Source organism: Mus caroli, unplaced genomic scaffold, assembly GCF_978045245.1.
Source record: "Mus caroli unplaced genomic scaffold, Mus_caroli_1 scaffold_6, whole genome shotgun sequence".
Lineage (NCBI taxonomy): Eukaryota > Metazoa > Chordata > Mammalia > Rodentia > Muridae > Mus > Mus caroli.
The window spans coordinates 38,942,255-38,970,000 of NW_028227261.1; the positions used below are offsets into that span (position 1 = coordinate 38,942,255).

Genomic DNA, 27,746 nt, shown 5'->3' on the forward strand with positions numbered 1-27,746 from the left:
AGCCAGTCACTGTGCGCGGGGGTCACGTGGGGCCGGCGCATCACGTGCGCCGGTCAGGTGGCGCTGCGGGGCGGGCCGACAGACTGCGGGGCGGACGGTGGACGCGGTTAAGCTCAGGTCCCACCGATCCGACCCCTGCCGTCGCCGCTGCCATGACGGGGCTGGAGTTGCTCTACCTCGGGATCTTTGTGGCCTTCTGGGCCTGCATGGTCGTTGTGGGTGAGCGGGGCCCAGGCGGCCCAAGGTGGCCTGCTGGTTGGGGCGGGGGGCAGGTGGCAGCCGGAGCCAGCCCCGCGCGGTGCCCTCCCGCGACGGAGGAGGCTGGCCCTGGGCTGCGAGAGTCACACCGGCTTTTCCAGGGTCGCGACGCCAGGTTCCTGACCTCTCGTCCGCGAGCCGCATATTTGGGCGCCCCGCTTCCCCTTTTTCCTCCTTGCCCTCCCCCACCCATTCACATCTTGTTGGGTAAACAGCGATTGGGCCGGCAGGATCTGGCGCGGCCTGGACGCAGCGCCCGTTCCCTCCGGCCCGTGAAGGGGCTTGGTGTCATTAAGACGGGTTACCTAGGGAGTGGCCGAAAAAAAAAAAAAATGGAGGCCTGGGTGGAGGTGCTGTTTCGCTCCGGGACTCTTCGCTTGTCTAATTAGATGTAGGTGGCTGACAGTTTGACAGTTGGGCAGTTTTTTTTTTCCTAGGTTGGGGACAGTGTCTCGAAAGAGCAACCCTTTAACTCCTTTCCTTATTGCTTCAGGAATCTGCTACACCATCTTTGACCTGGGCTTTCGCTTTGATGTGGCATGGTAAGGGAGGGCATGGAGAGGATTCTCCTAGGAGCCCCTCCTCCCTGCTGTGGTCTGAGCCCCAGCCCAGCTCTTCAGACACACGGACCTTTGGGAAATAGAAAATCTAGAGATGCAACGTCTGGGACTGGTGGGCTGGAGCTGGGTGGACACTGAGTTTTGTGTGGCCTCCCCACCCCTGTCCTTTCCTGTCCATAGCTCAATTGCTTTTTTCCTTCCCTGTTTCCACACCAGGTTCCTGACAGAAACTTCCCCCTTCATGTGGTCGAATCTGGGCATTGGCCTAGCAATTTCTCTGTCTGTGGTTGGAGCAGCCTGGTGAGTGTTGGAGTGGCGGGACGAGTGGGAGGTGCCAAGTCGTGGCAGGTGGAATCATCACTGGGTTCTTAATCATCCTGGGGACAGCAACTCCTTTAATCAGTTTTTTACCCTTCACCAGGGGAATCTATATAACCGGCTCATCCATTATTGGGGGTGGGGTGAAAGCCCCCAGAATCAAAACCAAGAACTTGGTTAGGTAAGTGTAAAGGCTTCTGCATGTCAAAACTAGCTGTGATGGGGGTCGGATGACATGCTGGCTTGTGACCCGTCTCATTGTAGCGTGTATGTGAGTCAGGGAAAGTTGGCTGGGGATTTTCTGCAGAAATGGCTGATTTCCTTCTTACCTCTTTTCCCTCCCCCTCCCCCACCATTTACCATCACTGTTGCCAGTATTATCTTCTGTGAAGCAGTGGCCATCTATGGCATCATCATGGCAATTGTCATCAGCAACATGGCTGAGGTAAGGGAAAACCAGCAGGGACGGGTATCCATCGAAATGCCTATGCTTTCCCTAAAGATTGGAGGGAAGAGAAGGTAGGTGCATTAAGGAATGCCTTCTGAGGACTTATTCTGCCCCTCACAGCCTTTCAGTGCTACGGAGCCCAAGGCCATTGGCCATCGAAACTACCATGCAGGTAAGTGAGTAACATAGAGCTCACTCAGCATGGTGCGCTGGGCCTTTAATCCCAGTCCTGGGAGGGGGGTAGCACTACATAATGACATAGTGAAACAGACACCCTACCACACATACACGTCTGGGCCTTACACACTTGCTCCTACTTCCTGGCTCCACAGCTGAGAGTCTCAGCTCTGCAGAGTTGGGGTGGGACTGGCCCCGCTAGCCCACACTGGACCATTCCTCTCCTGCTTGCCTCCGCCTCATGAGCTACTTCTTATCCTCCAGGTTACTCCATGTTTGGGGCTGGCCTCACAGTCGGTCTCTCCAACCTGTTCTGTGGAGTCTGCGTGGGCATCGTGGGCAGTGGGGCCGCCCTGGCGGATGCACAGAACCCCAGCCTCTTTGTAAAAATTCTCATCGTGGAGATCTTTGGCAGTGCCATTGGCCTCTTTGGGGTCATTGTCGCAATCCTTCAGGTGCGAGTCCCCCTAGAGAGGAACAGAAGTGGCTCCCTTCTTTCCCCTTCCCATCTCTTGGTCCCCCTTTGTCTCCTGCTCTAGATGCACGCATCTTTTCTTTAGTCTCTCCATTTGCATCTCTTTCCTCTGCTGCCTCTGAAAATGTCTTTGTGGCGTTTCTGTCTCTCAGGGTCTGTGTTCTGTATGTATGACACGCTTGTCAGTAGACTAGCATGTCTAAATTCATATTTTCCAGTGTGTGAGTTTGTGACTGGGAGACTGGCCTGAAGGTCTAAAGGTGACTTAGGTACTTGACTGGGCTGACTCTTGGCGACACTAACACTGTCCATAGGACTTCTTTGTTGTACAGCTGAGCTCCTTTGTTACTGTCCACATCTGTCCGTCTGTCCACCCACTGGCCTGCTGGTTCTGCTCTTGTCACTGGTCACTGCCCCTGCCTGATTTGTCCTGTTCTTCCTTTGCAGACCTCCAGAGTGAAGATGGGTGACTAGATGACCTGTATGGGTGGGGCCGTGCCCTACTGTTATTTATTGCTGGTTTTCCTGGGACAGCTGGAGCTGTGTCCCTCAGCCTTTCTGGGGCTTGGTGTTCAGGGTCCCCCCTGCACTCACCTCTTGCTGCCTGTTGACTCTGGAGGCATTGCAGTCCAGACTGAACCCCAGTGTGGGGAGTGGGCTGCTGATGGTGACTGTGTACAGCTGTGCACCTGTGCCCCCCTCAACCCCCATCCAGCCCATCTTCCTAGTGTTTGTGAAATAAACTTGGTATTTGTCCCAGTCATGAGGCTTCTGTTGGCCCCTTGCGACACCTTTCACAGAGGAAGGGGAGGACCTGTTCACTCACTCCAACCTCTTGTAACTTTCTGTCTACACATCATCTCTGCTGTGGACCGTGCTGGCTCCTGGGTGGGAGGTCAGGGTGCTAGGCTGACTGTAATGCTGGCACCTCTTCATTGAAGAGTCTGGGCTCTGAGATCCTCCTAGCCCTATGCCTTTGGACCCCTGTGCACTAGACCCAAACTCACTACAGCTAATTCTCCTCTCTGTTGCTATCCTGAAAACTCCCCGCACCTGGACTTTCCTGGAGAACAGTGTTTTACATTTGATAGTCCAGTATGAACACCTAACCCTCCAGAAACCTCTTCTATGGTCTTAGTTCCTGGAGCCCTGTTCAGCTCCGCCTATTCCTATACAATTCTTGATTCCAACACCACCACCACCCCAAATCTTACCCAACCTGCTTTTACCTAATAAGTCCTTTTCAGTCAACACCTTTAGGGGTCTTACCCAGCAGGCAGCCCTGGTTGGCTGACCTTGACTCATGCTTCCAGGAAAGAGTTGGCAAGGCCCTAACCCTCTGAATTGCCCACTATCCAGACCCCGTCCCAAATACCTGAAGGGCCTTAGCCATCCGGCTCCTGGTCTCTTCCCATCCCTAAGGCAAGCTGATGGAAGAACCTGATGGATTCCTGCGCCCTTCCTGGGTCTCAGGCATCCGCAAACGCACCTCCCCGCTGGCTGGGCCGCGCAGGGCCAACGGCAGGGGCGGGCGGCGGAGCGGCGCGCGGCGCGTGCGGGCGCACTGGAGGCGGGGGCCGCGGGGGCGCGCGCGCGGGCGCGCCGGCCTGGCCTGCCCCTCCGAGGAGCCGTAGCGCGGGAGGGAGGCGGCAGCGCAGTGGTCCGTCGGTCCGCCGGTCCGTGGGTCTGCCCGGCCCCGCCCTGCCTCCCGGGGCGGCTCGGCTCCATGGCCCGCGGCGGCGGCGGGAGGTGGCCCCGGAGCCTCGGGGACCGCTGACCGGGCGGTGGGGCCGGGCCATGGGGGACAGAGCCGTCCACAGCTGCTGGAGCCGGGATCCCTACCCGAGCTGGAGCGGCGCCCCCTGCTGAGCCCCGAGCGCTGCGAGAGAGGAGGGCGCGTGCGGCCCCCCACCCAGGGCCCCGACATTCCAGACCCGGCCCGGCTAGGGGGCCGCCCGCGCGCCGTCACAGATCCCAGCCCAGGACCCGGTGAGCGAGGCACCGGCGCTGCCCCCGGCCTGGCTGCACCCCACCCTACCCCCATCCCGCTAGCCTCCTGGGCTCCGGCGTCCGCCCCCATCCGGCCTCCCTCATTGTCCTCGCTCGCCCCGGCCTTGTGTCTCGCAGAGGCGCTCGGCCCCGGCCCCACATCCACATCCCCCACTGCATGCACCCCTCCCCAGGGCTCCACACCCACCTGTCCTCTGCTGCCTCCCCCGTCCCGAGGTGCCACGTGTTCAGCCTCCCAGCCCCGCCCAGACGCACCCCTCAGTTTGGTGGCTGGCCTGACCCAGAGCCCCTGCCCTGGAGGGAGGGGTTGGGAATACTTGCACGTGGGTCTGGGTGTATGGCTATGCTTGTATAAGTCCGGGCCGCGGTTTGTTGATATATGTGGCACCGTATGTTACTGTCACCCCAAGTGTGTCTAGCTCTATATGTAGGTCTCTGTGTGTCCCTTGAGTGTGGGTGCCGACTGCTGGTACTAAAGAAGTCTATGTGATTTTGTGACTGTTTGAGCTATTCTGCTCACAGGAGCACGGCCAGAAGTAGTTTTTGACCTTTTGGAACTACAGGGGAGACCTGGTTCAAGCAAGGGCACCCCCAGACCCCACCACCTCTGCCAGCGTATGAAGTTTACTCCTCTGGGGTCCAAGTGTACTCCATTTCAGGAATCAGAACTAGCTTTGCTAATCAGGCTCCAGAGCTAGCTAGCCTGAAATCTTAGGTGAGGGGCTCTCTATTGCTTGCCCCACGGTATGCTCTCTGGTCCCTTGTGGGAAGGACCTGTTTAAACATCTCACCTTTTTGGGTGGAGGGCACTCTTGAGTGTTGAAGGCTCCTTCTCAGCCTGGTCCTAGTTGGCTAGGCCTGCTTGTTGTTGGGATCTGAGTGCTCAAACTGGCCATGGGTCTAAGTGACTTCCCGTCATGGCCCTTGGAAGGACTAAATGAAGCCATAGTGTAAAGAATTCCTATGTGATGGGCACTCAGTAAGTGATCCATTCTCTAAACCATGTGTCCTGTGTTGAGGATTCTGTCCTGTGATGTTGCTGGTCCCTGGGCCACAGGTGGAGCCTGTAGATAAAAGTGGTTCGGCGCCGAGGTACAGTCCTGGGTAATCAAATTCACCTGTCTGTACTGCTGTGGGTTCCCGTGTACGGAGTTGTACGGTGAGGGTTTACGTGTATGGTTAGGTGGCGTTAGTGCTGGGGTGTGCCTAGGATAGCAGATACTGAGTTGCCAGCGACTGTTGGTGTGTTTGCAGGTAGAACACAAACAAGCCCGTGAGTGTCAAGGTATATGAAAGGTAAGTGTGGATAGGGAGTGGGAATGAGCAGCCACGTCGGAAGCAGGTGGGGTTCATCACCTGTCCTAGCCTGCCTGACCTCTGGGATCTCTCTCTCTCCCTCTGTTCAGGCTGGCAGCCGGATGCTTGGGCCCATTGGGCGGGCCATTGGCCACTTGCGGGATGAGCAGACTGCTGGGGGGGACGCTGGAGCGGGTCTGCAAGGCTGTGCTCCTTCTCTGCCTGCTGCACTTCCTTGTGGCCGTCATCCTCTACTTTGACGTCTATGCCCAGCACCTGGCCTTTTTCAGCCGCTTCAGTACCCGAAGCCCAGCCCATGCCCTCTACCCTGCAGCCAGCAGCAGTACCAACTGCTCTCGGCCCAACACCACTGCCGCTAGCTCCGGGCTGCCTGAAGTGCCCAGTGCCAGGCCTGGTCCCACAGCTCCAGTCATTCCGCCCTGTCCTGACGTGCCGCCTGGTCTTGGTGAGCCTGCAGAGAGGGGCCTACCTGTTGTAGGGGTGGGAAGAGGACCTGACCCATGTGACTAGGGAAGTGGAGTGCTGAACCGTAGGCCACCAAGGCTCTAGGTCTATTGAAAGAGGGCAATTCCTGGGGCTCTGCTGCCCACTCCCAGGTGGCTAGTGTCCCTGGATTCTGGCAAAGACCCTGACTCTTGACACTGTCCTGCAGTGGGCCGAGTGGTCATCGAATTCACCTCACCCATGCCTCTGGAACGGGTGCAGAGGGAAAACCCAGGCGTGCTCCTGGGCGGCCGCTATTCTCCACCCGACTGCACCCCAGCCCAAACTGTGGCAGTCATCATCCCCTTTAGACACCGGGAGCACCACCTACGCTATTGGCTCCACTATCTGCACCCCATGTTGAGGCGGCAGCGGCTGCGCTACGGTGTCTATGTCATCAACCAGGTGCGTGGTCTGCAGCCCTTAGCTGTGCAGTAGCCATCAAGGAGCTCACGTGCACCTGTGGATGTGCCTGCTCAGGGATGTGGATGTGGGATGCACACCCTCGTGCCTGTTGGTGGACACTCGGGGCTGGAGAAATCCGTGGTTCCTTGCCTGTTCACGGCTGTGTGAGTCTACATAGATATGAAGAGTGCATGTTTGTCATGAACACAGGAAGGTCATGTGTGTAGAAGGGATATGAACATATAAATGTTGGCATGTGCCATTGCAGTGTGTACATGGCTTGTTTTGTCACCTCTTTGGGATGTCACTGTAAAATAGAAAAGAGATGTTAAGACAAAGGCGATGGAGGTCTAGTATGTACCAACTAGGAGGCACTGGCAGGGCCTTAAAGAGAGGGAGAGTTAGACTCTGAAAGACACAGGCAGCCTGGACCCTCAGGTTTCTTAAGCATCTAAGCCCTGCCTAGAGCAGACATCGGGTCTCAGAGAAGACCTGATGCGTACCTTCCCTGCTCCTGGAGAACTCAGGAAGAAGGGATACAGTTGTAATTGGAGTGGGAACACAGAAGCCTGCTTCAGCCCTGCACTTAGGAGAGATGAGCAGGCAGTAAGGGGAGGAAGAGAAGGAGGTGAACCTTCTAGGAAGAGGAGCCTAGAAGACCAGAGCTTAGCAAGAGAACTGATCTCTTGTGTATAGGAACTATTGGCTGAGGGGTGGAGTTCAACATTCAGGCTGTGTAGCAATGGTTAGCTGGGGGAACTGGGGAAGGCCGAATCAAGAAAAGCTTGAGAGGTATGCTTGACAATTGAAGTCTAGCCTGAGTTTGTGGGGCACCATTGTTTGAAGTAGGGGTAACCTGTCTATGTTGTTGTGGTTACACATGAAGAATGGAGGGAGGGGTTGCCAAGAAGCAGTGTGACCAATTAGGAAGGGATTACAGCAGCCAGAACAGAGCGGGTGAACGAGCTCACCGGTGAGGCGGTTTATAGGGTAAAGGGAGACATCACTCTGAGAGAGGAGAGAGTTGTGGAAACAAAGGAAGGGTTTCAGTCTTGGCTGTTTGCTGTGTTCGTGGGATGGGGACCAGAGAAGGTAGGCCAAATGTGGAGGAGAGTGGCTGGGGGTGCTCTCTTGTCTGGATTGATACGCGCCTGCGGGAGGTAGAGGTAGGACAGTTTGCAGGGAGTCAGACAGGACGTCTCTGAAGGAGAGGAGGACCTGGAAACAATGGTATGTAGACATTTCTTTATTATACAATTTTTATTATGGACTATGTGTGGGTGCTTGCGTGTGTGTGCGTGTGTGCGTGTGTGCGTGTGCATGTGTGTGTGTGCGTGTGTGTGTATGTGCGCATGCGTGTGGGAACTCAAGCCATGGCATGCATGCGGAGGTGAGAGGACTTTGTGGGCTCTCTCCTTCCCTGATTTATATGGGTTTGGGGTTGAGGTTCCTGGATCAAGTGGTCAGGCTTAGGCAGTGAATGCTTTATCAACTGAGCTATCTCATTAGCGCATAATTTAGAGATTGCTTCTTATCATTGTTTGTTTTGTTTACACACATATCACCACAGAACACTTCAAACATTGTTTGAAGTAGGGGTAACCTGTATATGTTGTTGTGATTACATGTGAAGGTCAGCCGGGCGTGGTGGCGCACGCCTTTAATCCCAGCACTCGGGAGGCAGAGGCAGGCGGATTTCTGAGTTCGAGGCCAGCCTGGTCTACAAAGTGAGTTCCAGGACAGCCAGGGCTATACAGAGAAACCCTGTCTCGAAAAACCAAAAAAAAAAAAACAAAAACATGTGAAGGTCAGAGGACAACTTTGTGGCGGGCCGGGCATCAAACCCAGGTCTTCAGGCTTATGCCGAGAGCTGAGCCATCTCACCAAGCTAGAAATTTCTTAAAATCCACAACACCTGACGTACCTGCAGAGCATGGAATATTGGGGTGGGGCAGTTGAGGGTTTTGATGGAGAAAGGAAGGTGGCTACCGAGGCCCGGGAGGTGAACCCGCAGTGTCAGGAGCCCCTTGGGAGTGGATACCCTGGAAGGCCAGCAGGCAGGCAGGAAGGAAGTGTGGCAGCTGTGGGTGAGCACTGTGGGGGAGTCAGAGGGATGTGGACCAAGGATGTCCAGTGGATTTAGCAACACGGTGGGCCTAGTGAGAGCCATTTCAGGGGCATGGTGGGGGCGGAAGCAGATTGCAGTGGGTTGAAGAAGAAGGAATCAGATTTGACAAAATAGCTAATTAGAGACAACTCTTAAAAAAAATCTCTGCTGAGGAGGAATGACAAAAGGTAGGGTGATGTCTAGAAGGAGGCTGTTTTGTTTTTGTGTGTGTTTTTAGGTTTTGTTTGTTTTGTTGTTGTTGTTGTTTTTCCTCCAGAGAGCGAACTGAGCTTATTTATGAGGTGTGTGGGAAAGACCCAGGGCTCCCGGCCTTTAGAGTGAGGCTGGAAGAATGATGGTAAATCAGCCAGGGCTGGTGGCGCTCAGGGAGCAGGTGTAGTTCAGTTCACTGCTCAGAGGAAACAGCTTCTGCCTCTCAGGCTTGCCCGGGGCCGGGAGGGGCCCCTGTCTCCCCTGTCCTTGGGAGGCGCCCACTCACAGATGCCTGCTGCTTGTGCTTCTTTTAGCGCAGGTTGTAGCAGAAGCCGAGAGGCCAGTTCTTGTCAGCTCTCCCCTCTTTGTCCAGAGCTGCCTGGGCCTGCATGACCAGAGCCTCTGCAGTCCTGTCTCTGTGGCTCCTGAACTCACAGAGATGTGTCTGCTGATAGCCTGGTGCTCGTCTTTTTGTTGGGAAGACAAGATCATTTAACACATTCCTTCGTAGTCTCCGGGGCTGCCCAGGGAGTTGGAAGTGAATCAACTCGGGCCAGGGGAGCTACTTCAGCTCCAGACACTTAGGGCATTCCTTGTTTGTCTCACATCACAGCTGTAGGCTCAGTAGGAAGAGAAACCAAGGCTCCTTGTCCCTAGACTTTCCACTGGCACACAGGAGGCACACCTGGTACAAAGGAGAAAGTCGCAGGGTGTCTTTGAATGAATGAATGAATTTAGCTCTCTAAATAGTGGTTCAGTGGACATGGGTGAAAATGGGGCCTGGAGGTGTGTTTGGAAGTCAGCCCTTCCAGGCACGAGCTTTCTAGCTAGGGGGGGAAGTGCTAATCAAACCCAGTGCCTGGTAACCAAAAAGTCCAGCATGTCCTTTGGAGCCTAAGCAACTTAATGTGGCTGGGCCATAGATTCTTAAGACATCCAAGAGGAGACTGGAGCCAGACTGTGAATGGGGGGGAGGGGGTGTCAGGTGAGAAGCTAGGCTTATTCCTGAGAATCTGAAGGAGTTGTGGAGGTGGGGGACAATTGTGTGGGCCCCTGAGATCACGAGGGAAGCTGAAGTGGCAGGTACTTGCCAGTCAGGGCCCCAGAGCTGATCTGTATCCATCCACCCATCCATCAGCATGGCGAGGAGACCTTCAACCGAGCCAAGCTGCTCAACGTGGGCTTCCTAGAGGCACTGAAGGAGGATGCTACCTATGACTGCTTCATCTTCAGTGATGTGGACCTGGTCCCTATGGATGACCGCAATCTGTACCGTTGTGGTGACCAGCCCCGCCACTTTGCCATCGCCATGGACAAGTTTGGCTTCCGGTGAGACTCTCTTAGTGAGACTCAGACCTACCCACCCCCACTTCACCCAAGCCCTGAGTCCCAGCCTCAGTATCCTCCTAGCCTTTGGCCCCTGGTTCAGATCCTTCTATGTAATGCACTACCTCCCTGGGTAACACATGGTCCCTACACACCATCTATGATCCTGCATCTTGAATCTCCTTGCAACCCTGACACCTGCTCTCTTGTGTCATAGGTTGCCCTATGCTAGCTACTTTGGAGGTGTGTCAGGCCTGAGCAAGGCCCAGTTTCTGAGGATCAATGGCTTTCCCAACGAGTACTGGGGCTGGGGAGGCGAGGATGATGACATCTTCAACCGGTAAGTAGAGGTGGGGCAGAGGGCAGGCTGGTCAGGGAGTGAGGAGGCACAGACTGGATGGGGTTCCTTCCCCTTCCCCGTGCCTCCTCAGTCTGCCTGTCTCCCATCCTAGGATCTCCCTGACTGGGATGAAGATCTCACGCCCGGATGTCCGGATTGGCCGCTACCGCATGATCAAGCACGACCGGGACAAACATAACGAGCCCAACCCTCAGAGGTGACCCCAGCACCCCAGGTGCCCCTGATTCCTAGATGTCACCTCCCAGTATCCCAAATGCCTTTGATCTCTGACCCCATAGAGGAGGCCTCTGAGCATCCTCGACTCCTGAGGAGTGCTTTCCAGAGGCAGCCGATTCCTAGAAGTGACCCAGATGTTCCTGGCCCCTGACCTCTAAAGGTGACTCCTGGCACCCTGGCCTGGTTCATAGAGGTAGAGTTGAGATTCCAGCTTGTGTTGTAATTGCTCAGGCACATTTCCGTCAGTGCTCTCGAAGACGTCACTGGGGTGCTATGCATGACCCCTGCTTATACTGGCCCTGTCAGAGCAGACAAGATGATAGTGGTGCTAGCCATAGATCCTAGGAACCCAACAAAGGTGTGCCAAACAGAGGGAGTGTGGGGAGGGAGGATTGAGACAGTGACAACCCCTCTGAGATCAGAGCAGCTAACTCCTTTAAAAAAAAAAAAAAAGATGTGTATATATATATATATATATATGTGTATATATATATATATATATATATATATATATATATATATGTATATATGAGTACACTATCTTCACACACACCAGAGAGGGCATCAGATCCCATTACAGATGGTTGTGAGCCACCATGCGGTTGCTGGGAATTGAACTCAGAACCTCTGGAAGAGCAGCCAGTGCTCTTACCCACTGAGCCATCTCTCCAGCCCTGTGTGGGTTGAGATACCCACGTTAGGTATTCATGACCGGCTGGGAAAGGCCTGGCAGGCATGGGAAATCTAAGTAGACTCCTTGAGCCTCCAGATGCATCTGTGAGTGGCACCAAGCCTTCTGCAGTCACACCGCGTTCCTGTCCTCCCATCCCTCATGAGGCTCACACGAGGCAAGGAAAATAGTTATGTCATGAGAACAGGTGATTTCCTGGCTGAGAGATGAGTGAGGTTGTGGGAACTGGAAAAGTTACCCCTTCACTGAGATCTGCCTCAGTTCCCTCGGGCATATACGTTTGCCAGTGCTGTGTTGCCAGGCTGATGGAGACAACCAGAGTGGATGAAGGAACTTGTCTGTGTAAGAGCTGATTCTGAGCATGCCTGCTGTATTCTGAAATCTTAAAGCTATTTGGTTCTTAAACATCTGAAGGCTGGGAGCGATGGCAGGGGCTTTAATGCTGTGTAGCTGAGTACCAGGGGGCTTTTAACTTTTTTCCCAGAGGGCTTTGAGGGTCTTAGAAAGTCCCTTAACAGAAACGAGACAGAGTTTGTTTGGTGGTCTTATTTTCTATGCTCAAGGAAGATGAAGGAATGACCTAGCTGCTGTGTGGACCTAGGAGGAACCTTGACCAAGCCTAAATTCATAAAACTAGAGGGACTCTGCCAGGGGAGACTTATGTCTGTGTCCCCTGACTTTCTGCTCTAACCTCAGACTCTAGGAGTGGAGAGATGGGTTATAGACTGATGGGGTTGGAATTCAGAAGCATGGGACGCCCCCACAGGAGTCCAGGGAGCCAATGGAAAAGCAAGTGGTTTAGGTGAAACCCGTCAGCAGGGAAGGGATGGCAGGCAGATAAAGCCAGGACCCGTGGTCTCATTCAGTCATCAATTAGTGATGTCTGCTTGGGTGTGGATATGGCTAGACTGCATGAAATTTGTTTGCTAAAGAAGTATGATGGTGGATCTAATGTTTTGCCTCAAACTTAAGGCAGGGGCCAGGCAGTGGTGGTGCATGCCTTTAATGCCGCAGAGTCATAGTCAAACTGGCAGGGAGGTGGAGTCAGGTAAATCTCTATGAGTTAAAGGCCAGCCTGGCCTACACACACACACACACACACACACACACACAGAGAGAGAGAGAGAGAGAGAGAGAGAGTGAGTTAGTTAGTTCTAGGACATCCAAGGCCACACAGAGAAACCCTGTCTTGGAAAACAAAAACAAAACAAAACTCAGGATTCTTTTCCCAGCCCTACAAGTTGAGATCATCAAGCCACGTCGGGACCGCCCATAAAGCGTTTGCGCCGGTCTGCTCGCCCCTTTCTCCACCTTTACCTTAGTCTGGTCTCTGTGATCTTGCCCGGGTGACTGCAAGGGGTTTCCTGCCTCCCCCTTGCCATCCCACCCTTCTGCTGAAACTGGGTTAAGATTCTCTGTCTTCTTGCTCACGGAATATGAACTACTCGTTATGACTTACAGAGTCCCGCCCTCACGTGCTCTAACCAGCAGGCTAGCCTGTTTTGACCTCTGCATGGAATGCTCTCCCCTCTGCCTTCAGCTTAGTGTCACATCCTTCTCCCAAGGTAGTGACTTGGTAATGCAGCACTCTGATGTTTCTTTTGCCTAGTCTCCCTTAGTGAAGCAGACTCACCATGAGAGGAAGGGCCTTGCATGTCCTGGACACGGCTGTGTCCCTGTTGCTCAGAGTGCAGTCTGGCATCCAGAGTGAAGATGGAAAGAGTGACTGATGAAACAAGATGGCAAAGGGTTAGAGGGAAGATGATATGTCTCTCAGGGGACAGAGACTGCCCTAGGGGTACATGTGGGATGCCTCAAATACTACAGACAAGCCAGCAAGAGAGTCCAGTGATTAGAGGCGCTTACAGGGAAGCCTGGGGTCCCCAGAACCCACGCGAAGGTAGAAGGAAAGGCCCAACTTCACCCTTTGACCTCCACACACGACCCCCCATAATAAAAACATACATACATACATGCATGCATACATACATACATACATACATATGTAGAGCGGGGTGAGGAGGTCTGAATGGAGAGACCTGTGAGGGAGAGGTTGTTGTTAAGCTTTCTGACTGAAGGGGCTGAGGTCTTTATTTTGAGGGCAAATATAAGAGCAGGATTGAGCAGAGACTGTTAGCCTTGATCTGAACCCGTCTCCCTTTCTAGGTTTAATAAGATTCAAAACACAAAGATGAGCATGAAGTGGGACGGCATTGGATCCGTGCGGTACCGAGTCTTGGAAGTGTCTCGGCAACCGCTCTTCACCAACATCACAGTGGACATTGGACAGCCCATGTCGTGGCTCACTCAAGGCTGACACTAACGGACCAAGGCCCTCCATGCTCTTCCAGTATGGAAGGCTGCCTGCCAGAGGACTGACCTCCAGCCTGGCTGACAGCTGCTCTAAGGGTTGTCCCCCAAGACTGTGACTGTGAGCTGTTTTCTGAGTCTAATAGCCAGCTGCACCTAGAAGTTCCAGAATTCACTTTGAGGGGCGTTTGGGCAAGCCCCACTTATGGCCCTCTCTGGGGTCAACCCCTCTTCCTGTCCTACTTTTCCCAGCCCAAACCTCCTCACTGTTAGGGTTGGGCCAGCCCCTGCACTGCCTCGCGGAGTGGCCTGGGCTAGGTCACTCCACCTCTCTGTGCCTCAATTTCCCCACTCCCCTCGAGTCCCCTAGGGCCTGAAAAGGTGGGAGGTTTGACTAGGGGGCAGTGTCTCTTCCAGGGGGGAATTCCTCAGATCTGGAGACCCCTCATGCTTCCAGGGGAGGGGAAACCTTTTTCATTCAACATTGTAGGGGGCAAGCTTTGGTGAGCCACCTACTGAGGAGTGCCCCCAGGAGGGGACCAGAAGGGGTGCTGTGTTGTTTCCTGGGACCATGGGGTTGACCTTTGCATGAGGGACAGGTGGGGCCTGGATCAGTCAATGGATCTGGCCTCCCTCCCTTGGAGAGGAGGCAGGAGCCCCGGGGCCTGCTCTGTTTATATGTTGCACAGAAACTTGTGTGGGTGCTTTAGTAAAAAACGTTAACGGAGCAGCCCCCTTGTCTGTCTGTGAACGGGATCTGGATCCCCGAAGCTAGTCTGTGTTGTGGGAGGTGACCTGGCTAGGGTCTTCTAGTAACTTAATAAATTTCCTAGCCTTGCCACTTCCATTGTTCTAGGGAGAAAGTTTTATCTTGACACTGCTTTCAAACTAGTAGGGATAAGGAAATAGTGAACCAGTGGGGCCAGATTTCTCAGTTCTTCTCACTCAGAGGCAGAAAGGTGCCCTGGGATAAGCACAGGGTGCTCAGCCACTGCGGGCAGGGGCAGGGCCTCTTTCGAGGGCTGATCCCAGGGCACGGATGGTTTCCCAGGTGACCGACTCTTAGGAGGGGAGGGGCTAAGGGCCGATTCCCACAGCCAGGCTTCCCCCAGAAGAGGCAAGGACCCCACACTCTGAAGGGTCTGCTCATAGTGGGCCACCAAAAGACAGCGCAATTCTCGTGTGGGGACTTTGGCAGAAAGGGGCGGGGTATCGATGTCAGCCGGAAGGGCTTGGTGGGCGTGGCTCTGGTCTAGAGCAACCATCGGTCTCCCAGGAAATCTAGTACTCTGACCTGCGGGCCGTCCGGCCTGTAGATCTGACCAGGGGACCGAGACCCACGCAGGCCATGCCCGGGGACTCCCCAGCACTGTGGGAGCTGGTGGAGGAGCATGTTCCACTCCCGGAGCGGCCTGAAGTGAAGAGGATTCTGGGGGAGGCAGCAGTGGACCTGAGTCTGGAGTTGCGAGAGGAGGTGGGAGTCCGGTCGGTGGGGGTGGGTCACATTCCTAGTGATCACAACTCTAGTGATTTCCTACCACCACCAGGTCCCTAACCCTATTTGGTGATCCCCCCCCAAACACCTTGTTCTCACTGCGTGCCCTTGCTCTGTTTAGCTCCTCCCATCCCTTGACAACCCTCAACCAACACACATTAAACCCATCCCCTCTGCCCCAGTGGCAAGGTACCCCAGCTCTCCTTACAGGTGGCGATGCTAAAGGCGCTGCTCCAAGAGATCCAGTCTTCTCAAGTTTCCAACTCTGACTCTCCCACCCTACTGGCACCACCCCCCCTCTTGAGGGACCTCATTCGCCAAGAACTCCGGCAGTTACTCCAAGGCCTCCGCCTTAAGGCTATCAGTGAGGGCAGGTGGGATTCTCAGCCATGGCCTCCTTGCCGGGACACCAGATGGGCTGCCCCTGATAAAGAGCCAGGGTGACCTTTCCTGGGGTTTCCTGAAAGGAGGTCCTCAGGTCCCTTCATGCACATGCTTTCAGGGACCAGACCCAGATGTGGGCCCAGTATAGTCCCAGGGTCCTTCGCTTTGCCTTAGAGGATCCCAGGTGTGACTCAACACAACAGGAACTCGCGATGAGAGCCGATGAGCCCAGGTAAAAACAGAAGACTCTACCCACTGGGGCTGGACACTGTTATAAAGGCTGAAGTCCTTAGGGGACACCTGCCCAGCCTGGCGGAAGGGAGCAGTTTTCCAAGCAGATAAAATGGAGAGTTTTGTAGGCAGGGGCTGGAGGGAGAACAGGAGGCCATGTCCAGTGAACAGTTATTTTCAGGCCTAGCAGATGAGACCCAAGGCTTGGGCTGGAGGTACAGGAAGAGCTTGGAGGTGATGACAAATGACATGCTCAGCTGGGGACAGAGAGGGATTAATGTCCTCACGTGCACAAGTATACTGTGCCAGTTTCTTATTCAAATCCTCCCACAATCCTATAAGCTGAGCATTGTCCCCAGCTTTTCAGGTGACAGAATGAACGCTCAAAGGGACAATTTCCCTGAGGTCGCACAGTGAAGGTGGCAGAACTACCAGGTGCAAGTCAGGGCTCTGGGGCTATTGTTTGCACTGTTATGTGGCCTGCCTGAGAAAAACAAAAGGCTCTAGAAGTGGCATTTGTTCCCTGAAGGGCTGGAATGAATGGCACAGAGAGGGTGATGGTAACCTCACCTGTCAGCAGTTGTCCCAGGGACCTCACTGTCATCAAGGACCAACTGAATGTGTCTAATATTGACCAAGTTGTCAGACACCTGAGGTGAGGCTTCAGGGCACCTGAGTGTATAGATTGGGGGCAAGAAGACAGGAGTGGAAATTAAGGGGCTGGGACTGCCAGAAAGGGGTAGTGTGCCAGGTTGGTGGACTGTGTGTGTGTGTGTGTGTTGGGCAGTTAGTGGGGCTGCTACAAAACCAGCAAGTAGCCAATTACAGGAACCAAGAGGAGTCAGGGCCCAAGGATTTCAGCCTGGCACAAGGGGAGCCAAGGGAGGGTTATAAGCAGGCTGTAATATGGGGCTATTGGATGAGCCACAGGTCCAGTGCCAGGGTACAAAAGGTAGTGCTTGTGGGGGTGCAAGCAACTGAAGTAACTGGAAACAGTGGGGGCTGGAAGGCAGCACCCCAAGGACAATGTAGCCTGAGGATGGAGGAGCTGTCTTGGCTCTGGAGGCTCTGGAGGGTGGGGCCATGCAGTGGGTTCAGCTGGGTAGGTCCTGCCTCTCTGGCTCTGGCTGTTTGTGCTCCTGTCTAGAAGCCTTCTGGAGGAAGAGTGTCGCATGTTGCAGAACGAGATCTCTGACCTGCAGGTGAGCACAGTCCTTGGCCTTCCCCCAGCTTCTCTGTTTAGCGGGGACCATGTTTGTGTGTCTATATGTATGTGCATATCAAGGTTGTCTTATGCCCATTTCTCCTATCAGGCCATGATTGGCAGTTCTAGACTAGTCCACTTGATAGCCCTAGGTCTCCTGCATCCTTTCACCTAAGTCTGAGGGCATGCCTAGCTGCTATCTTACTAAGCTTGGCTTTCCGTAGGATATGGTATCATGATAGTTAGGCCAAGTGGCTTCATGGTCTTATTCCTGAGCCCCTGGGCTCTTGGTCTCTAACTTCAGGCAGGGCTACTGAAACAGCTCTCTCCACAGCACTGTCTGGAAATGGAACAGATGCAGGCTTCCAAGGACACCCAAATGCCTACCCTGGGAGGTAAGGTCCCCAGGCGAGCCCCTGGAGGTACCCAGCCCCCTCCCTTTATCTCATACTGTACATACTACTGTAAATACTCTAGAAGAACCAGGTGCTATCAGCTGTGCCCTTCCACAGAGATTAAGGATCAGAAGAAGGCCATGGAACAGGAGCTACAGGTCTCTCTGGGGCCTTCCTGTACCGCTGCCAAGCACAGGTACACCAAGACAGACACAGGGTGGGCCATGTAGAGTGCAGCTCAGATCATGGCCACCTCACATCTACCCATCCTGTGCAGGCAGAAGCCTTTGAGGTCATCCATTCCCAGCCTTAGACCCTTCCCTTGTCTCCATGGCTACATGCCTACACCTCCTTCGGAGCGCTGCCCCCACCCTCAAGGACAGACAAGCACCCGCCGCTGGGGACGGCAACTTCGGTACAGCTATTGCAAAGAGACAACTTCCACGTCAGTTTCCAGTGCAGCATCCCAGGCACCGACCTGAAGGGTCACAAAACAGGCTTCTGCTGAGACCCGCCCATCTGCTGTTGTCTCCAGCTGCCACAGCTCCATTTCTGCTTCATTCTCAGATGAGCTCACACCTTTCTCCCTCCCTCCCCCAGCTGTGTGTTGGTCTGGTCCCAGCCCCACCCCTTGTCAGGTCATTGCTATCTAGAACTGAGTGGCAGGACACCTGTTCTAACCATCAAAGCCTTTGGCCCCTTCTCCTCTGCACAAGCTTCCACAGAGCCTTGGGGGACAGAGGTTCCCATCCCAGCTTGACTTTCGTCCCCGAGGGACCCAGACAAAGCACATCAGCAGCTCAGAGACAGGAATAGAAATTTCATTAAAACCTACGGACTTTAAAACCCTAGTGCTGCACACACTGGGCAGCGGCGGGCGGCACACCGTTATTGCTACAGAGGATTAGAAGTGGCTTGGCCAGGGCTGTCACTGCAGAGGGCACAGAGGACGGACAAACGGACTGCGGGTCTTGGGAGAAGGTGCTCTGACTGCAGAGGGGGGATGGGCACACGGACTGGGGCCATTTGGCACATTGAATGGGGTTAGCATGTCTGGGAAGACTGGGCCTCCGACCTGGTGGAGGGTGGGCAAGGGAATGTGGAACAGGGTCCCCTTCCCCAGGGCTCTGGGCTCAAGCTTCCTACAGATAAGTCCCCTTCTTGCCCTCCATAAACAAGTGCTTTGGGTAGGCTGCTGGGTCGTGGGCCTTTGCTGGTTGGGCCTGACAACCAGGGTTGGAACAAAGGATAGAGACCCTGGAGCAGCCAAGTGAGGTGCAGGCAGGCCTGGAAGACACACTGGACCCAAGGCTGGGGCAGGGGATGGCAACCACAGGGTAATACAATTTTTAAAAAAAAAAAATAATTACACAAATAAACAGGGCTGAGTGGTGCAGTCCAACAAGTAACACTGTACAGCCCCGGGGCCCTCACCTTGTCTGGAGGAGGAAGATAGTTCCCTGGGCAGAGGCTAGGGTCTGTTCTGGGGTCAGGAACACTGGTCACGAAGTTGAGGGGGAACCTCTTATCCCATAGTGAAACAGCTCAGGGCAGAGCATGAGGGTATCAGAGGCCATAGGAAGCCTGGCAGGCCTCTGGGGACCTGACCTGAGACCTCCTCCAAAGTGCTTTGGACACTGCTTCCCCATGCCCGCTCCCCCTAACTCCCCCATCGCTTTCCCACCCCCAGCTGCTGTCTTGGCATCCAAAGGATGTGTAAACACTGGGGACATGAGTAGTGGTGGTCAAGGTGACAGCAGCATCCCAGACAGGGTGTGATGGGGCAGGCCTCCACCTGTCCGCCTCCCCAGTCTCCGTGGTGGGAGCAAGGGTTGGGTGGGGCTTCTCCCCTTGCAACAATTGCGCTCATATCCGGGAGTCCTGGAAGCGGCTGGAGCCGTTACTGCCCACGATGGGAATCTGGGCCTTGTCCGGGTGCAGTGGCTGGACCTCAAACCCATCGTCGGGAGAGGGGGTTGTAGTGGGAGCGTAGCGCCCAGTCCGGTGCTCCAGGAGGGCGGGGCCCCAGTCTCTGCTTGGCTTTGTGGCATTTTTCAAACGCTGCAGGCAGGGGGCGCAGTGAAAAGCGTGTCAGAAGAGAACCCTTATGCTCGAAGTGTTTCCACTTCGCCTGCCCGTCCCGTCCAGCGTCCCCGTTCAGTCTATCTTCACTCCTCACCTGAAGAAGTGTGTCCCCATCTGTGCGGCAGAGCTGGAACAGCGCGTACAGTGGGATGCAGATGACCGACGACAAAGCCATGAGGAAGCCGATGGCCACAGCCCAGCCTGGGTACTGGTAGTGGTTGTAGGTGATTGGCCGGTACTGGATCACCGTGAAGATGAGAATGAACTAGAGAGGGTAGAGAGGCTGATGCGAGGCTGAGTAGCGCCCCTCCTGGACCCCAGGCTGGCCCTCCTCACAGTAACCCTTCCTCCTGGCTCAGCAAAAGGTGGTGTGGCTCGGGGCATAGGCAACTGTCAACACCTTCGTGAAAGAAGTAGGACCCCAGGGAGGAGCTGGGCATGAAGACACAGTTTTTGCCAGAGTCCTGAACTGGCAGAGAACAAGTAAGCGGCTGCCACCTTTGGAAAGCAGCCGTTCTCTCTAGGCAGTAGAGATAAGGATGATTTCCTAGCCGTAGGCTTCAGCTCTGCCTGATGGCCTGTTATCTTGCTGGTCACATCTCCCTGCCCTAGGCATTCACCACATCCAGACCGGCTTTGCTGCCTCTGTTCATTCTGCAGACCCATCCTCGGCATTCCTGCCAAGCCCTGAGCCAGTGCCACCTCTTTCAGGAAGCCTTTCTGGATTTTCTGCCTCCTAAAAGGCTTCTCCATGGCACCTCCCATCTGTTTAACTCAAAGTCGCTCGGCTTCCTGTTCTGCATGGCCTGACACTTGAGGTTGCTGCACTGACTGTGGGTCTGAGGTCTTGCACAATCTCATTTATCTGTTTGAGCTGATTTGTACCGGGAGATGCTCAGATCAGGAAGGGGGCCGAGGAGCAAGCTACGTAAAGTCTTGCCTCACTGTGGCTGTAGTAACAAGCCAGCTTGTTGTGACAGTCAGCTTGGAGGGTGCCCAGAGGCTACAGATACTGTGTCCAGTAGCAGACACACACCTCTCTGGAAAGAGGCGAGCTAAAGATCTAAAAGAAACAGGAGACTTGGCCAGGTGACTCGCAGGCCACACCAGAGGACCCGTGGAAAGGACTCCCCATGCCTGTCAGCATTTAGGGGCATCCTGGAACTTAAGCTCCTCTGACCTTCCCCACACTGAACCTAGGGCACCATATGTGTGTGACACCTTTACCAACCTAGTGAAGTGTGTGTGTGTTTGCTTTTGTTTTTTTTCAGGACAGGGTCTTACTTGTGTCGCCCTAGCTAACCTAAAACTCCCTATGTAGACCAAGCTGGCCTCAAATTCAGACAATGGCTTGCCTCTTGCCTCCCCAGGGCTGAGATTAAATGCGAGCGCCACCACACCTGGCTTAACAAAGCCTGATGTACGTGAGGATGAATTTTTTCACTGTAGTTATGAAGGAAGGAAGGGGTTTGTCAAGAAGAGCTGTCACAGGTACATAAAACTCCGAAGAGAAATACGTCTGCCCGGCCTGAATTCCTCACCTTAATGTAACTCCAACCCAGCCTTCGGACACTGCCTGATTCAATCTCTCTGCCTAGACAATCCACCGAACCCAGAGAAGGCCCTTGGTGGGTAAACTCAGGTACCAAAGTGCAGCTCCCCAGCCCTCAGAGAGCGTCCTGGTTCTGGGCCAATGTCACGCCCCCAGAAGGCATGGCGCTGGGCAGTGGTTCCCGCCCTCTCTGCCCTCTCAGCCTTGAAAGGAGACTTCCGCTCCTCCTGTTTCAATGCTGGGCCTGCGGCCAGAACTGTTGTCTGTGCCAGGCCCAGGAACATCCCACACCCCATGTGGTGGAGGCCTCGGTCCTCCAGGGACCTCTTTTCAGAAATATGAGCCAGTGTGGAAGTCTGGTCTAGCGCTCTCCACAATTCTGAGTACTGAGCAAGACACAGGTAGCTCTGGACACTGCCTTGCCATTGAGTGAGCCCTCTGACCCTCTTTTCTCATATAGTGATGATTAGGCCATTAGCCCTGCCTCCCACTTTAAACAGAAGCAGCAAAATGCGCCTGGTTTAGCCCACAGGCCTGCAGCAGGTTTCTTGCCCCTTATTAAGTGTGTGGTGGGCATATTTAACATCCCTGTGCCTTGGAGTGGGGAGAATTGATGATCCAGAGAGGTGTTGTTCAAGTTAACATGTGAACAGGGTGGAGGAAGGACCGGCCTTGCAGGGAATTCTATCAGCAGTACAGTGTGCTCTGATACATTCCCCTGGTGCTTGGTGTTCAAAGAAATGGGGGTGCTCCTTTCAAAGCCATCCAACTTCCCAGCCTTTGAGGGCTTAGTCCCATCACAGAGTCAACCTGACTCCTAGCCCTGTACCCACAGGTCCTGGGGCTATGGAGAAACACTGCTACATTCCTATGTGTCTCCCTGTGGCCTAGGTGTGAACAGTAAAGTAGACAGAAGCCACACCGATCCCAATGACTCCCGAGGCCCCTTGGAGGCAACTGGGCAGTAATGGCACGGAGTGAGGCTGTGTCCCTGACATTGCAGCTCTGAGCATACGTTACTGGCTTCAGTCAAACACAGGGCTCAAGATCTGCTTCCTAACCCATGGCCAGGACCTGGCACCTCTCTGAGTGTGCATGCATCTGACTATCCGGGCTTCTTAGATGCCCAAAGCTAGAGCTACCTGGGAGGGTCCCCCAGGAACTCACAAAGATGATAGCCGGAGAAACAAAGCGCCAACAGATCTGGAAGAAGAGAGGCGGGGGAAACCCCAGCATCATCTGGATGTCCTGGAAGTAGTTTCGATGCCCTGGAGAGACGGGGGTGGGAGATACTGTCAGCAGCTCAGGAGAACAGAGTGGGCCAGTCCAAGACGGACACCCACGTCCACGGAAGGGTAGCACTCACCATAGATGTACATGATGGATACACACATGATACAGGAGATGACAACCAAGGAGAAGCTGGCTGCATAGTTGTCCATCAGCAGCAGCCAGTAGATGCCTGCCTGTGGGCCAATGGACAGGTTAGCCAGGGTTCCACAGACTAGGCTACTCACCCACTCCCAGGTGCCTAGCAATTGCAGCCCCGCCTCACCCCCACATCTCCACTCTTACCTGGCTGGTAAGGGGGATGCCCAGCAAGAAGCCAGCCACAGCGACACCCAAGGTCACGTAGGTCTTCTTTTGCAGGATCCACTCATTCCCTACCTCATCCACAATGGCAGTGACCAGGGTCTCTAGGAGGCAGAACTACAGCCGCAGCTATCAGAATAAGGGCCTGCGTTTTCTCCCAGACCGCTCCCTCCAAACACACACACACACACACACACACACACCCCATACCTGAGTACCCAGCCCCAGCAAGATGAGCATGAAGAAAAACAATAAGGACCAGAGTGGAGAGATGGGAAGCAGCGTGAGAGCCTCAGGGTAAGCGACAAAAGCTAGCCCAGGCCCGTGGTCCGCCACCCGAGACACATCCACACCCAGGTGATTGGCCATGAAGCCCAGGATGGAGAAGATGACGAAGCCAGCGTAGACGCTGGTAGCGCAGTTGGTGATACTGATGATGACGCTGTCCCTGAGGGAGAGAAAACAGGACAGTTTAGGAGACCCAGCTTGCTTCCCTTCCCTCAATTTCGGCCAGGGGAAGAGACAGGGATTAGATATTCTAAAAAGAGAGGTAACCCTAACTCCTTGTCTATCTGGGCCTTTTCAAGCTGAGTCCAGGGTTCCTGACCCCTCATCTCCTCCATTCCCCCTCTTTGGTGCTTTGCTTTCTACTTTCACAATGGAGATACAAGGTCCTCGAGACTTCAAGGTCATGGGTGCAGGAGGTCACTGGGAGGCAGCCAGCTGCACTGGAGCCCAATGGCCCTGTGGCTCCAGGGTCAGGCTGGGGAGAGGATGGGAAGACGGGAAGCCTCCAGGCTGGGGGGGGGCGGGGGGGGGCTCACTCACCGGTAGCAGTTGTTGTGAAATTTGTTGTAGGACGCCATGGTGATGAGGCCACCCCATGCACAGCCCAGGGAATAGAAGATCTGAGAGGCTGCATCCCCCCAGACCTGCAGAGAGGATGGCCAGTGAGCCACTGCAGGCAGATGTTAGATGCACCCGCCCTGGTACCTTTGGGATCAACCCTCCACATCCCACCTTGGCCTCCAGGATCTTGTCCCACTGTGGGGTCAGGTAGTACATGATACCCGTGAAGGCTCCTTCCAGGGTCACTCCACGAACAAACAGAATGGTCAGCACCACATAGGGGAATGTGGCTGTGAAGTACACCACCTGGGACAAGACAGGCTCCATGGATTCCCCTAGAGCCCTCTCCAACCCCCCGAATTACCTCCCTAACCCCAGCAACCCAGATAGGAGAGGCAGGGTGGGAACAAAGCCTGCCTGGGGAGGGTACTTGCTTTCCCTGAAGACTTGACTCCTCGGATGAGGCAGAGGAAGACAACAACCCAGGAGACTCCGAGGCAGCCTAGGAGGGGAAGCCGCACTTCCCCAAAGTTTCCAATGTCATCTGACAGCTTCAGCACATACAGCCTGGGGATGGGGAGGTGACTGTCACTGAGGGCCAGCCTCGGCCGCCCAGCAACCAATTCTCATGATCCATGCCCCATGCTGCAAGATCCCAGAAGCCTGCTTGTGGGAGAATGGAAGCTGCTTTGAGGACCCCAGGCCTCTGCCCTGCAGTCTGTCCTGGGACCCCCTCAAGGGCTCTGAGAGATTAAATCAAGTTTGAGCTAGTCTTTTCTCCTGGGACAGGATGACGCCCAAGTCTCTGCTTGGGCTCAGCTCAGGTCCTTTCACGTGCATTCCACAGTAGGAAGGCCCACTCATCCTATCAAATGTGCATCCTCCAGGAAGCTGTTAGGTATACCCGAACCATCTGCTCCAGCTCTGACAGCGAGCTCAGTGGGAAGCAGAGTTGACGAAGTTCTAGCCCCTCCCCATGTGGGTGTGGCTCTGCCTGGTGCCCTATGCCAGGCAGGCTGTGCTTTTTCTGTCAATCACATACTCAGTGTGCCAGGCCCTAGGATGGTACAGGAGGCTTCTTCCTGCCCTTGTGGAAGAGAGTAAGTTGGACTGCTGTGGGCGGGAGGGATACCACAGATAGGACAAGACACAGGAGGGGGTGTCTCACTTGGAGAGAGAACCTGGATAGAAGGCCTCCCTGAAGGGATGAGGCTGGGATTATAGAGTGAGGATGTGGGTGAAGGGGTGGTGGCAGGAGCTAGTATGACCAGCCTGGGCATGCTGGTTAGCTGGAGCAGGGAAAGAAGATAGATATGATAGAAAGGCAGCGGACAGGAAGGGGCCTCGTTGTAAGAGGTTGTGAAAGCGAGACAGAAGAATTTTCCAGTTTCCTCCTGAGGGCAATGGAAGAGCTTTGAGGCTTTTGTTTGCTTGCTTTGGGACAGTCATACCTCTCTATGGCCCCATGTCTTGCAGTGGCTCTCAGAACCCTCTCACTGGCTACAGGCCGTACAGGATCCAGTGTCCCCAGAACTGCCATATCTCGGATCTCTCATCCCTCCCCACCCCCCCCCCCCACCCCCGCCTTTGCTTAGATTTACCTGCACTGACTGACTGTGGTTTTTCTCAAACATGTTAGCATGCCCCAGGGCCTTTGTCTGAAGTAGCTGCTTCTTCCCCCTAGAGAGCTATGCACGTAAGGCCTTGGGCCACCTTGAGATTTTTTTCACATGTGAACAACAGGCCACATTTTACACTATATCCCTGTATAGGATATAGCTGGCCTTGTCTGTGACCCCTACTTCCTCCAGTATTTACTGAGATGGCCACTCCTCACAGTGATCCTCTTGACTATATCGTGACATGCAGCTCTCAGCCCAGCCTAGCATGCCGCCCCCTTCTCCGTGCTCCTCGACAGCGGATACATCCTTCTCCTGTTTCGTATGTTTCGCTCTTGATGGTTTGTTTGCTTTATGCGAGACAAGGGCTCATGTCACCCAGGCTGGTCTTGAACTCTGTGGTTGAGAATGACTTTGATCTTAGGATCCTACCACTTCCTCTGCTTGATTGCTGGGATTACAGGCTCGTGGGGGCTTGCCAGATTTTACGGGGCACTGTGGGCCTCGTGCATGCATGGAAGGAAGGCATTCTACCAACTGAGCTACAACCCCAGCCCTTTTTATGGCTTTTGTCTACTGTCCTCTATGGTCGCAGTTTTTGCTCACTTTGTTCCTGGCTATACATCCCCAGTGCCTGCCACTGATGGACAGTATTCGATCTTGAGGGAGTGGACACTGTGGCAAATGGGGTTGTGCGGCAGAAAGGAGAGAGGCCGGCCCATGAATGCTCGAGGCTAGCTAGCGGTGAAGAGGAGATAAGGAAGACACTCTCTAGCCTCAGTTTCTTCATCTGCGAATAGGATCACAACACCAGTCCAAGACACAGGGGAGAACTAGGTAAAACTGGCTCCTTGCTTTCCTGTCAGTACAGGTCCCATTTGGAGGCTGTTTCCCCCTGCTCAGCATCCTTAGCTATGCTACATCAGCTCTCAGATCTCATGCTGACATGTTTAATGACTTGGGATGAGATATGACTCTGGATCTTCATGGACGATGTTGTCAGAGCTGGGACTTGGTGTTTGCCTGCCTGCCTGACTACCCAAGTGTACTTAAACAGCCTCCTTTTGGCTTCTGACCTTCGTCCCAGCCCACCCTTAACAGCATGGCCTGTAGAGGGTGCTGTCCAACTTCTCCCCCCTCTGCCCAATTCTCCCAACTGTCAGTGTCTGAGGCTCAGTCACACAGGAATCAGCAGTCAGAAGGGTGAGGTCCAGGATTCATAGGGTCACTTTGGCCTTGCTTTCCTGCCTTTTCCCTCTTCGGAGCACACACAGAAAACACCTCTACTGGCCCACTGAGATAGACAGACAAGGCCATTCATAGCTGAAGGCAACGACCTAGGGGTCCCAGCAGCCTAGGCCAGGCCTGCCTGGGTGCTCCTATGTTAGACACCAGTGCTGGTGAAGTGGGACCTTCAGAATAACCACAGGCTCCCTCTGCTTCTACTGAATCACTTTTCCCAAGTGCCAACATTCAAGTCAAGAAAACCCTTGTCACTTTTTTCTCTCTAACCCTTGTCACTTAAAGGATTTAAAAAACAAACTTTCCCGAATAGCACATGCTAAAATGGCAGCCCGCGGTGTTATTTTTAGTGTATGAGTACAGCATTACTGTACTGGGCTGCAGAGCTCAGATGGTTAGCCTGGGAACCATCGAATGAATTCTAGCTTTATTTTAGGTTGTACCACATTTAGTTCTTGTTTTTCTTTGGACCATGTGCTTTTGAGACCAAACAATTAACCTCAGAGCGCTTGGAACGTGACTTATTTGTAAGCTGGCTCCTGATGCATGCCCTCTTAAGAATTATTCTGCCTCTCCTCACACCCCTTTTCTTTACTGAGACTAGGTCTACTAGGTAGCACAGCTGGGCTTTAAATTTATACTCTCCTGCCTCAGCCTCCCAGTTGCTGAGACTACAGGCGGGCCACCACAATCACCTCTTTTCCTGCTTGACATTTCTCCAGATATGAGTAAGATCCCGCCTCAAAGGGGAGTGGGGGGCAGAAATGACACATGGGCCTTTAATCTCAGCATTTAGGAGGCAGAGAGGCAAGAGGATCTCTGTGAGTTCAAAGCTAGCCTGGTTCTACATAGGGAGTTCAGACCAGCCAGGGCTATATAAGACCCTATGTCAAAAACAAAATAAAACAAGCAAAAGACCCTAAACTCCATATATACAGAGAGATGTAGAGATCTTGTTTCCTTGAGTGGACAGTAACTGGCTTAAAGAGAGAGACTGCCTCTTCTGGTTGTTCACAGATCCAGCCCTTTGAGCCCTTGCCACTGAGCTCTGGTTTTTATGCCATGTTAGCATGTGTCACCTCTGCAGCAACGAGGGAAGAATTATAGCTATCCAGATTTGAGGGGTGAACAGCCAAGACTTAGGGAGTCTGGAAGCCTCCCATGAATACACAGTGGGCCAGTGGGAGACCCAGGACTTGAGATGTCAGCGTGACTATGAAGCTGGCATGAGACACCGGGTGGGTGAGGGTAGGGCTGGGATCAGAGTCCACTGTGTCGGGTGCTGGCTGCCACAGCGGCTGTGGAGCCGAGTGGGTGGTCATGATCTTAGAACTTGGAAGCAACACTCAAACCAGCACAGAAGAGTGTAAAACAAGTCTGGGGAGAGGGCAAGAAGGGTAAGCAGGGAGGAGTGGCTGGAAA

General features: G+C 54.1%; 4 protein-coding genes across 11 annotated transcripts in view; 3 read left to right on the forward strand and 1 right to left on the reverse strand.

The window, feature by feature from the left end:
• The first annotated feature begins 24 nt into the window (after window positions 1-24).
• Window positions 25-2,995, forward strand: Atp6v0b (ATPase H+ transporting V0 subunit b). The gene is made up of 8 exons (XM_021160091.3): window positions 25-219; window positions 752-800; window positions 1,035-1,118; window positions 1,240-1,317; window positions 1,512-1,581; window positions 1,705-1,756; window positions 2,026-2,216; window positions 2,684-2,995. The coding sequence occupies exons 1-8, from the start codon at window positions 153-155 to the stop codon at window positions 2,708-2,710; spliced, it is 618 nt and encodes a 205-aa protein (XP_021015750.1). The 5' UTR covers window positions 25-152; the 3' UTR covers window positions 2,711-2,995.
• An 836-nt stretch (window positions 2,996-3,831) lies between these two features.
• Window positions 3,832-14,520, forward strand: B4galt2 (beta-1,4-galactosyltransferase 2). Of its 2 annotated transcripts, none has more exons than XM_021160039.3 (8): window positions 3,832-4,225; window positions 5,501-5,542; window positions 5,653-6,008; window positions 6,216-6,451; window positions 9,910-10,100; window positions 10,315-10,437; window positions 10,550-10,654; window positions 13,532-14,520. In XM_021160039.3, the coding sequence occupies exons 3-8, from the start codon at window positions 5,705-5,707 to the stop codon at window positions 13,680-13,682; spliced, it is 1,110 nt and encodes a 369-aa protein (XP_021015698.1). In that variant the 5' UTR covers window positions 3,832-4,225; window positions 5,501-5,542; window positions 5,653-5,704; the 3' UTR covers window positions 13,683-14,520. The 2 variants fall into 2 exon arrangements, with proteins under 2 accessions (XP_021015698.1, XP_085695165.1); XM_085839039.1 differs by having other exon boundaries at window positions 5,505-5,542.
• Window positions 14,521-14,764: 244 nt separating this feature from the next.
• On the forward strand, window positions 14,765-18,144 carry Ccdc24 (coiled-coil domain containing 24). Of its 5 annotated transcripts, none has more exons than XM_029476618.2 (8): window positions 14,765-15,149; window positions 15,369-15,544; window positions 15,673-15,786; window positions 16,315-16,440; window positions 16,933-16,987; window positions 17,324-17,384; window positions 17,502-17,580; window positions 17,662-18,144. In XM_029476618.2, exons 1-8 carry the CDS (start codon window positions 15,024-15,026, stop codon window positions 17,864-17,866), a joined length of 942 nt encoding a protein of 313 aa, XP_029332478.1. In that variant the 5' UTR covers window positions 14,765-15,023; the 3' UTR covers window positions 17,867-18,144. The 5 variants fall into 5 exon arrangements, with proteins under 5 accessions (XP_029332478.1, XP_085695166.1, XP_021015847.1 ...); XM_085839040.1 differs by having other exon boundaries at window positions 16,936-16,987; XM_021160188.3 differs by having other exon boundaries at window positions 15,381-15,544.
• Window positions 18,145-18,184: 40 nt separating this feature from the next.
• The window catches only part of Slc6a9 (solute carrier family 6 member 9), a 34,827-nt gene continuing 25,265 nt past the window's right edge, over window positions 18,185-27,746 (reverse strand). For all 3 annotated transcript variants that reach the window (XM_021160187.3, XM_029476616.2, XM_029476617.2), the window contains 9 exons: window positions 23,898-24,030; window positions 23,635-23,769; window positions 23,443-23,546; window positions 22,825-23,062; window positions 22,597-22,731; window positions 22,388-22,487; window positions 22,189-22,289; window positions 19,564-19,734; window positions 18,185-19,445 (listed from right to left, as the gene is read on the reverse strand). In XM_021160187.3, coding sequence (XP_021015846.1) covers window positions 19,251-19,445; window positions 19,564-19,734; window positions 22,189-22,289; window positions 22,388-22,487; window positions 22,597-22,731; window positions 22,825-23,062; window positions 23,443-23,546; window positions 23,635-23,769; window positions 23,898-24,030 — 1,312 coding nt within the window. In that variant the 3' untranslated portion in view covers window positions 18,185-19,250. The remainder of the gene's footprint in view (window positions 19,446-19,563; window positions 19,735-22,188; window positions 22,290-22,387; window positions 22,488-22,596; window positions 22,732-22,824; window positions 23,063-23,442; window positions 23,547-23,634; window positions 23,770-23,897; window positions 24,031-27,746) is intronic.

Coding starts and splice junctions, on each gene's coding strand:
- Atp6v0b (XM_021160091.3), top strand. CDS start 153: ATGACGGGGCTGGAGTTGCTCTACCTCGGGATCTTTGTGGCCTTCTGG. Junction 1,119..1,239: donor TCTGTGGTTGGAGCAGCCTG/GTGAGTGTTGGA, acceptor ACCCTTCACCAG/GGGAATCTATATAACCGGCT. Junction 1,318..1,511: donor AAAACCAAGAACTTGGTTAG/GTAAGTGTAAAG, acceptor CACTGTTGCCAG/TATTATCTTCTGTGAAGCAG.
- B4galt2 (XM_021160039.3), top strand. CDS start 5,705: ATGAGCAGACTGCTGGGGGGGACGCTGGAGCGGGTCTGCAAGGCTGTG. Junction 6,009..6,215: donor TGACGTGCCGCCTGGTCTTG/GTGAGCCTGCAG, acceptor ACTGTCCTGCAG/TGGGCCGAGTGGTCATCGAA. Junction 10,655..13,531: donor AACGAGCCCAACCCTCAGAG/GTGACCCCAGCA, acceptor CTCCCTTTCTAG/GTTTAATAAGATTCAAAACA.
- Ccdc24 (XM_029476618.2), top strand. CDS start 15,024: ATGCCCGGGGACTCCCCAGCACTGTGGGAGCTGGTGGAGGAGCATGTT. Junction 15,545..15,672: donor AAGGCTATCAGTGAGGGCAG/GTGGGATTCTCA, acceptor ACATGCTTTCAG/GGACCAGACCCAGATGTGGG. Junction 16,988..17,323: donor ACGAGATCTCTGACCTGCAG/GTGAGCACAGTC, acceptor CTCTCTCCACAG/CACTGTCTGGAAATGGAACA.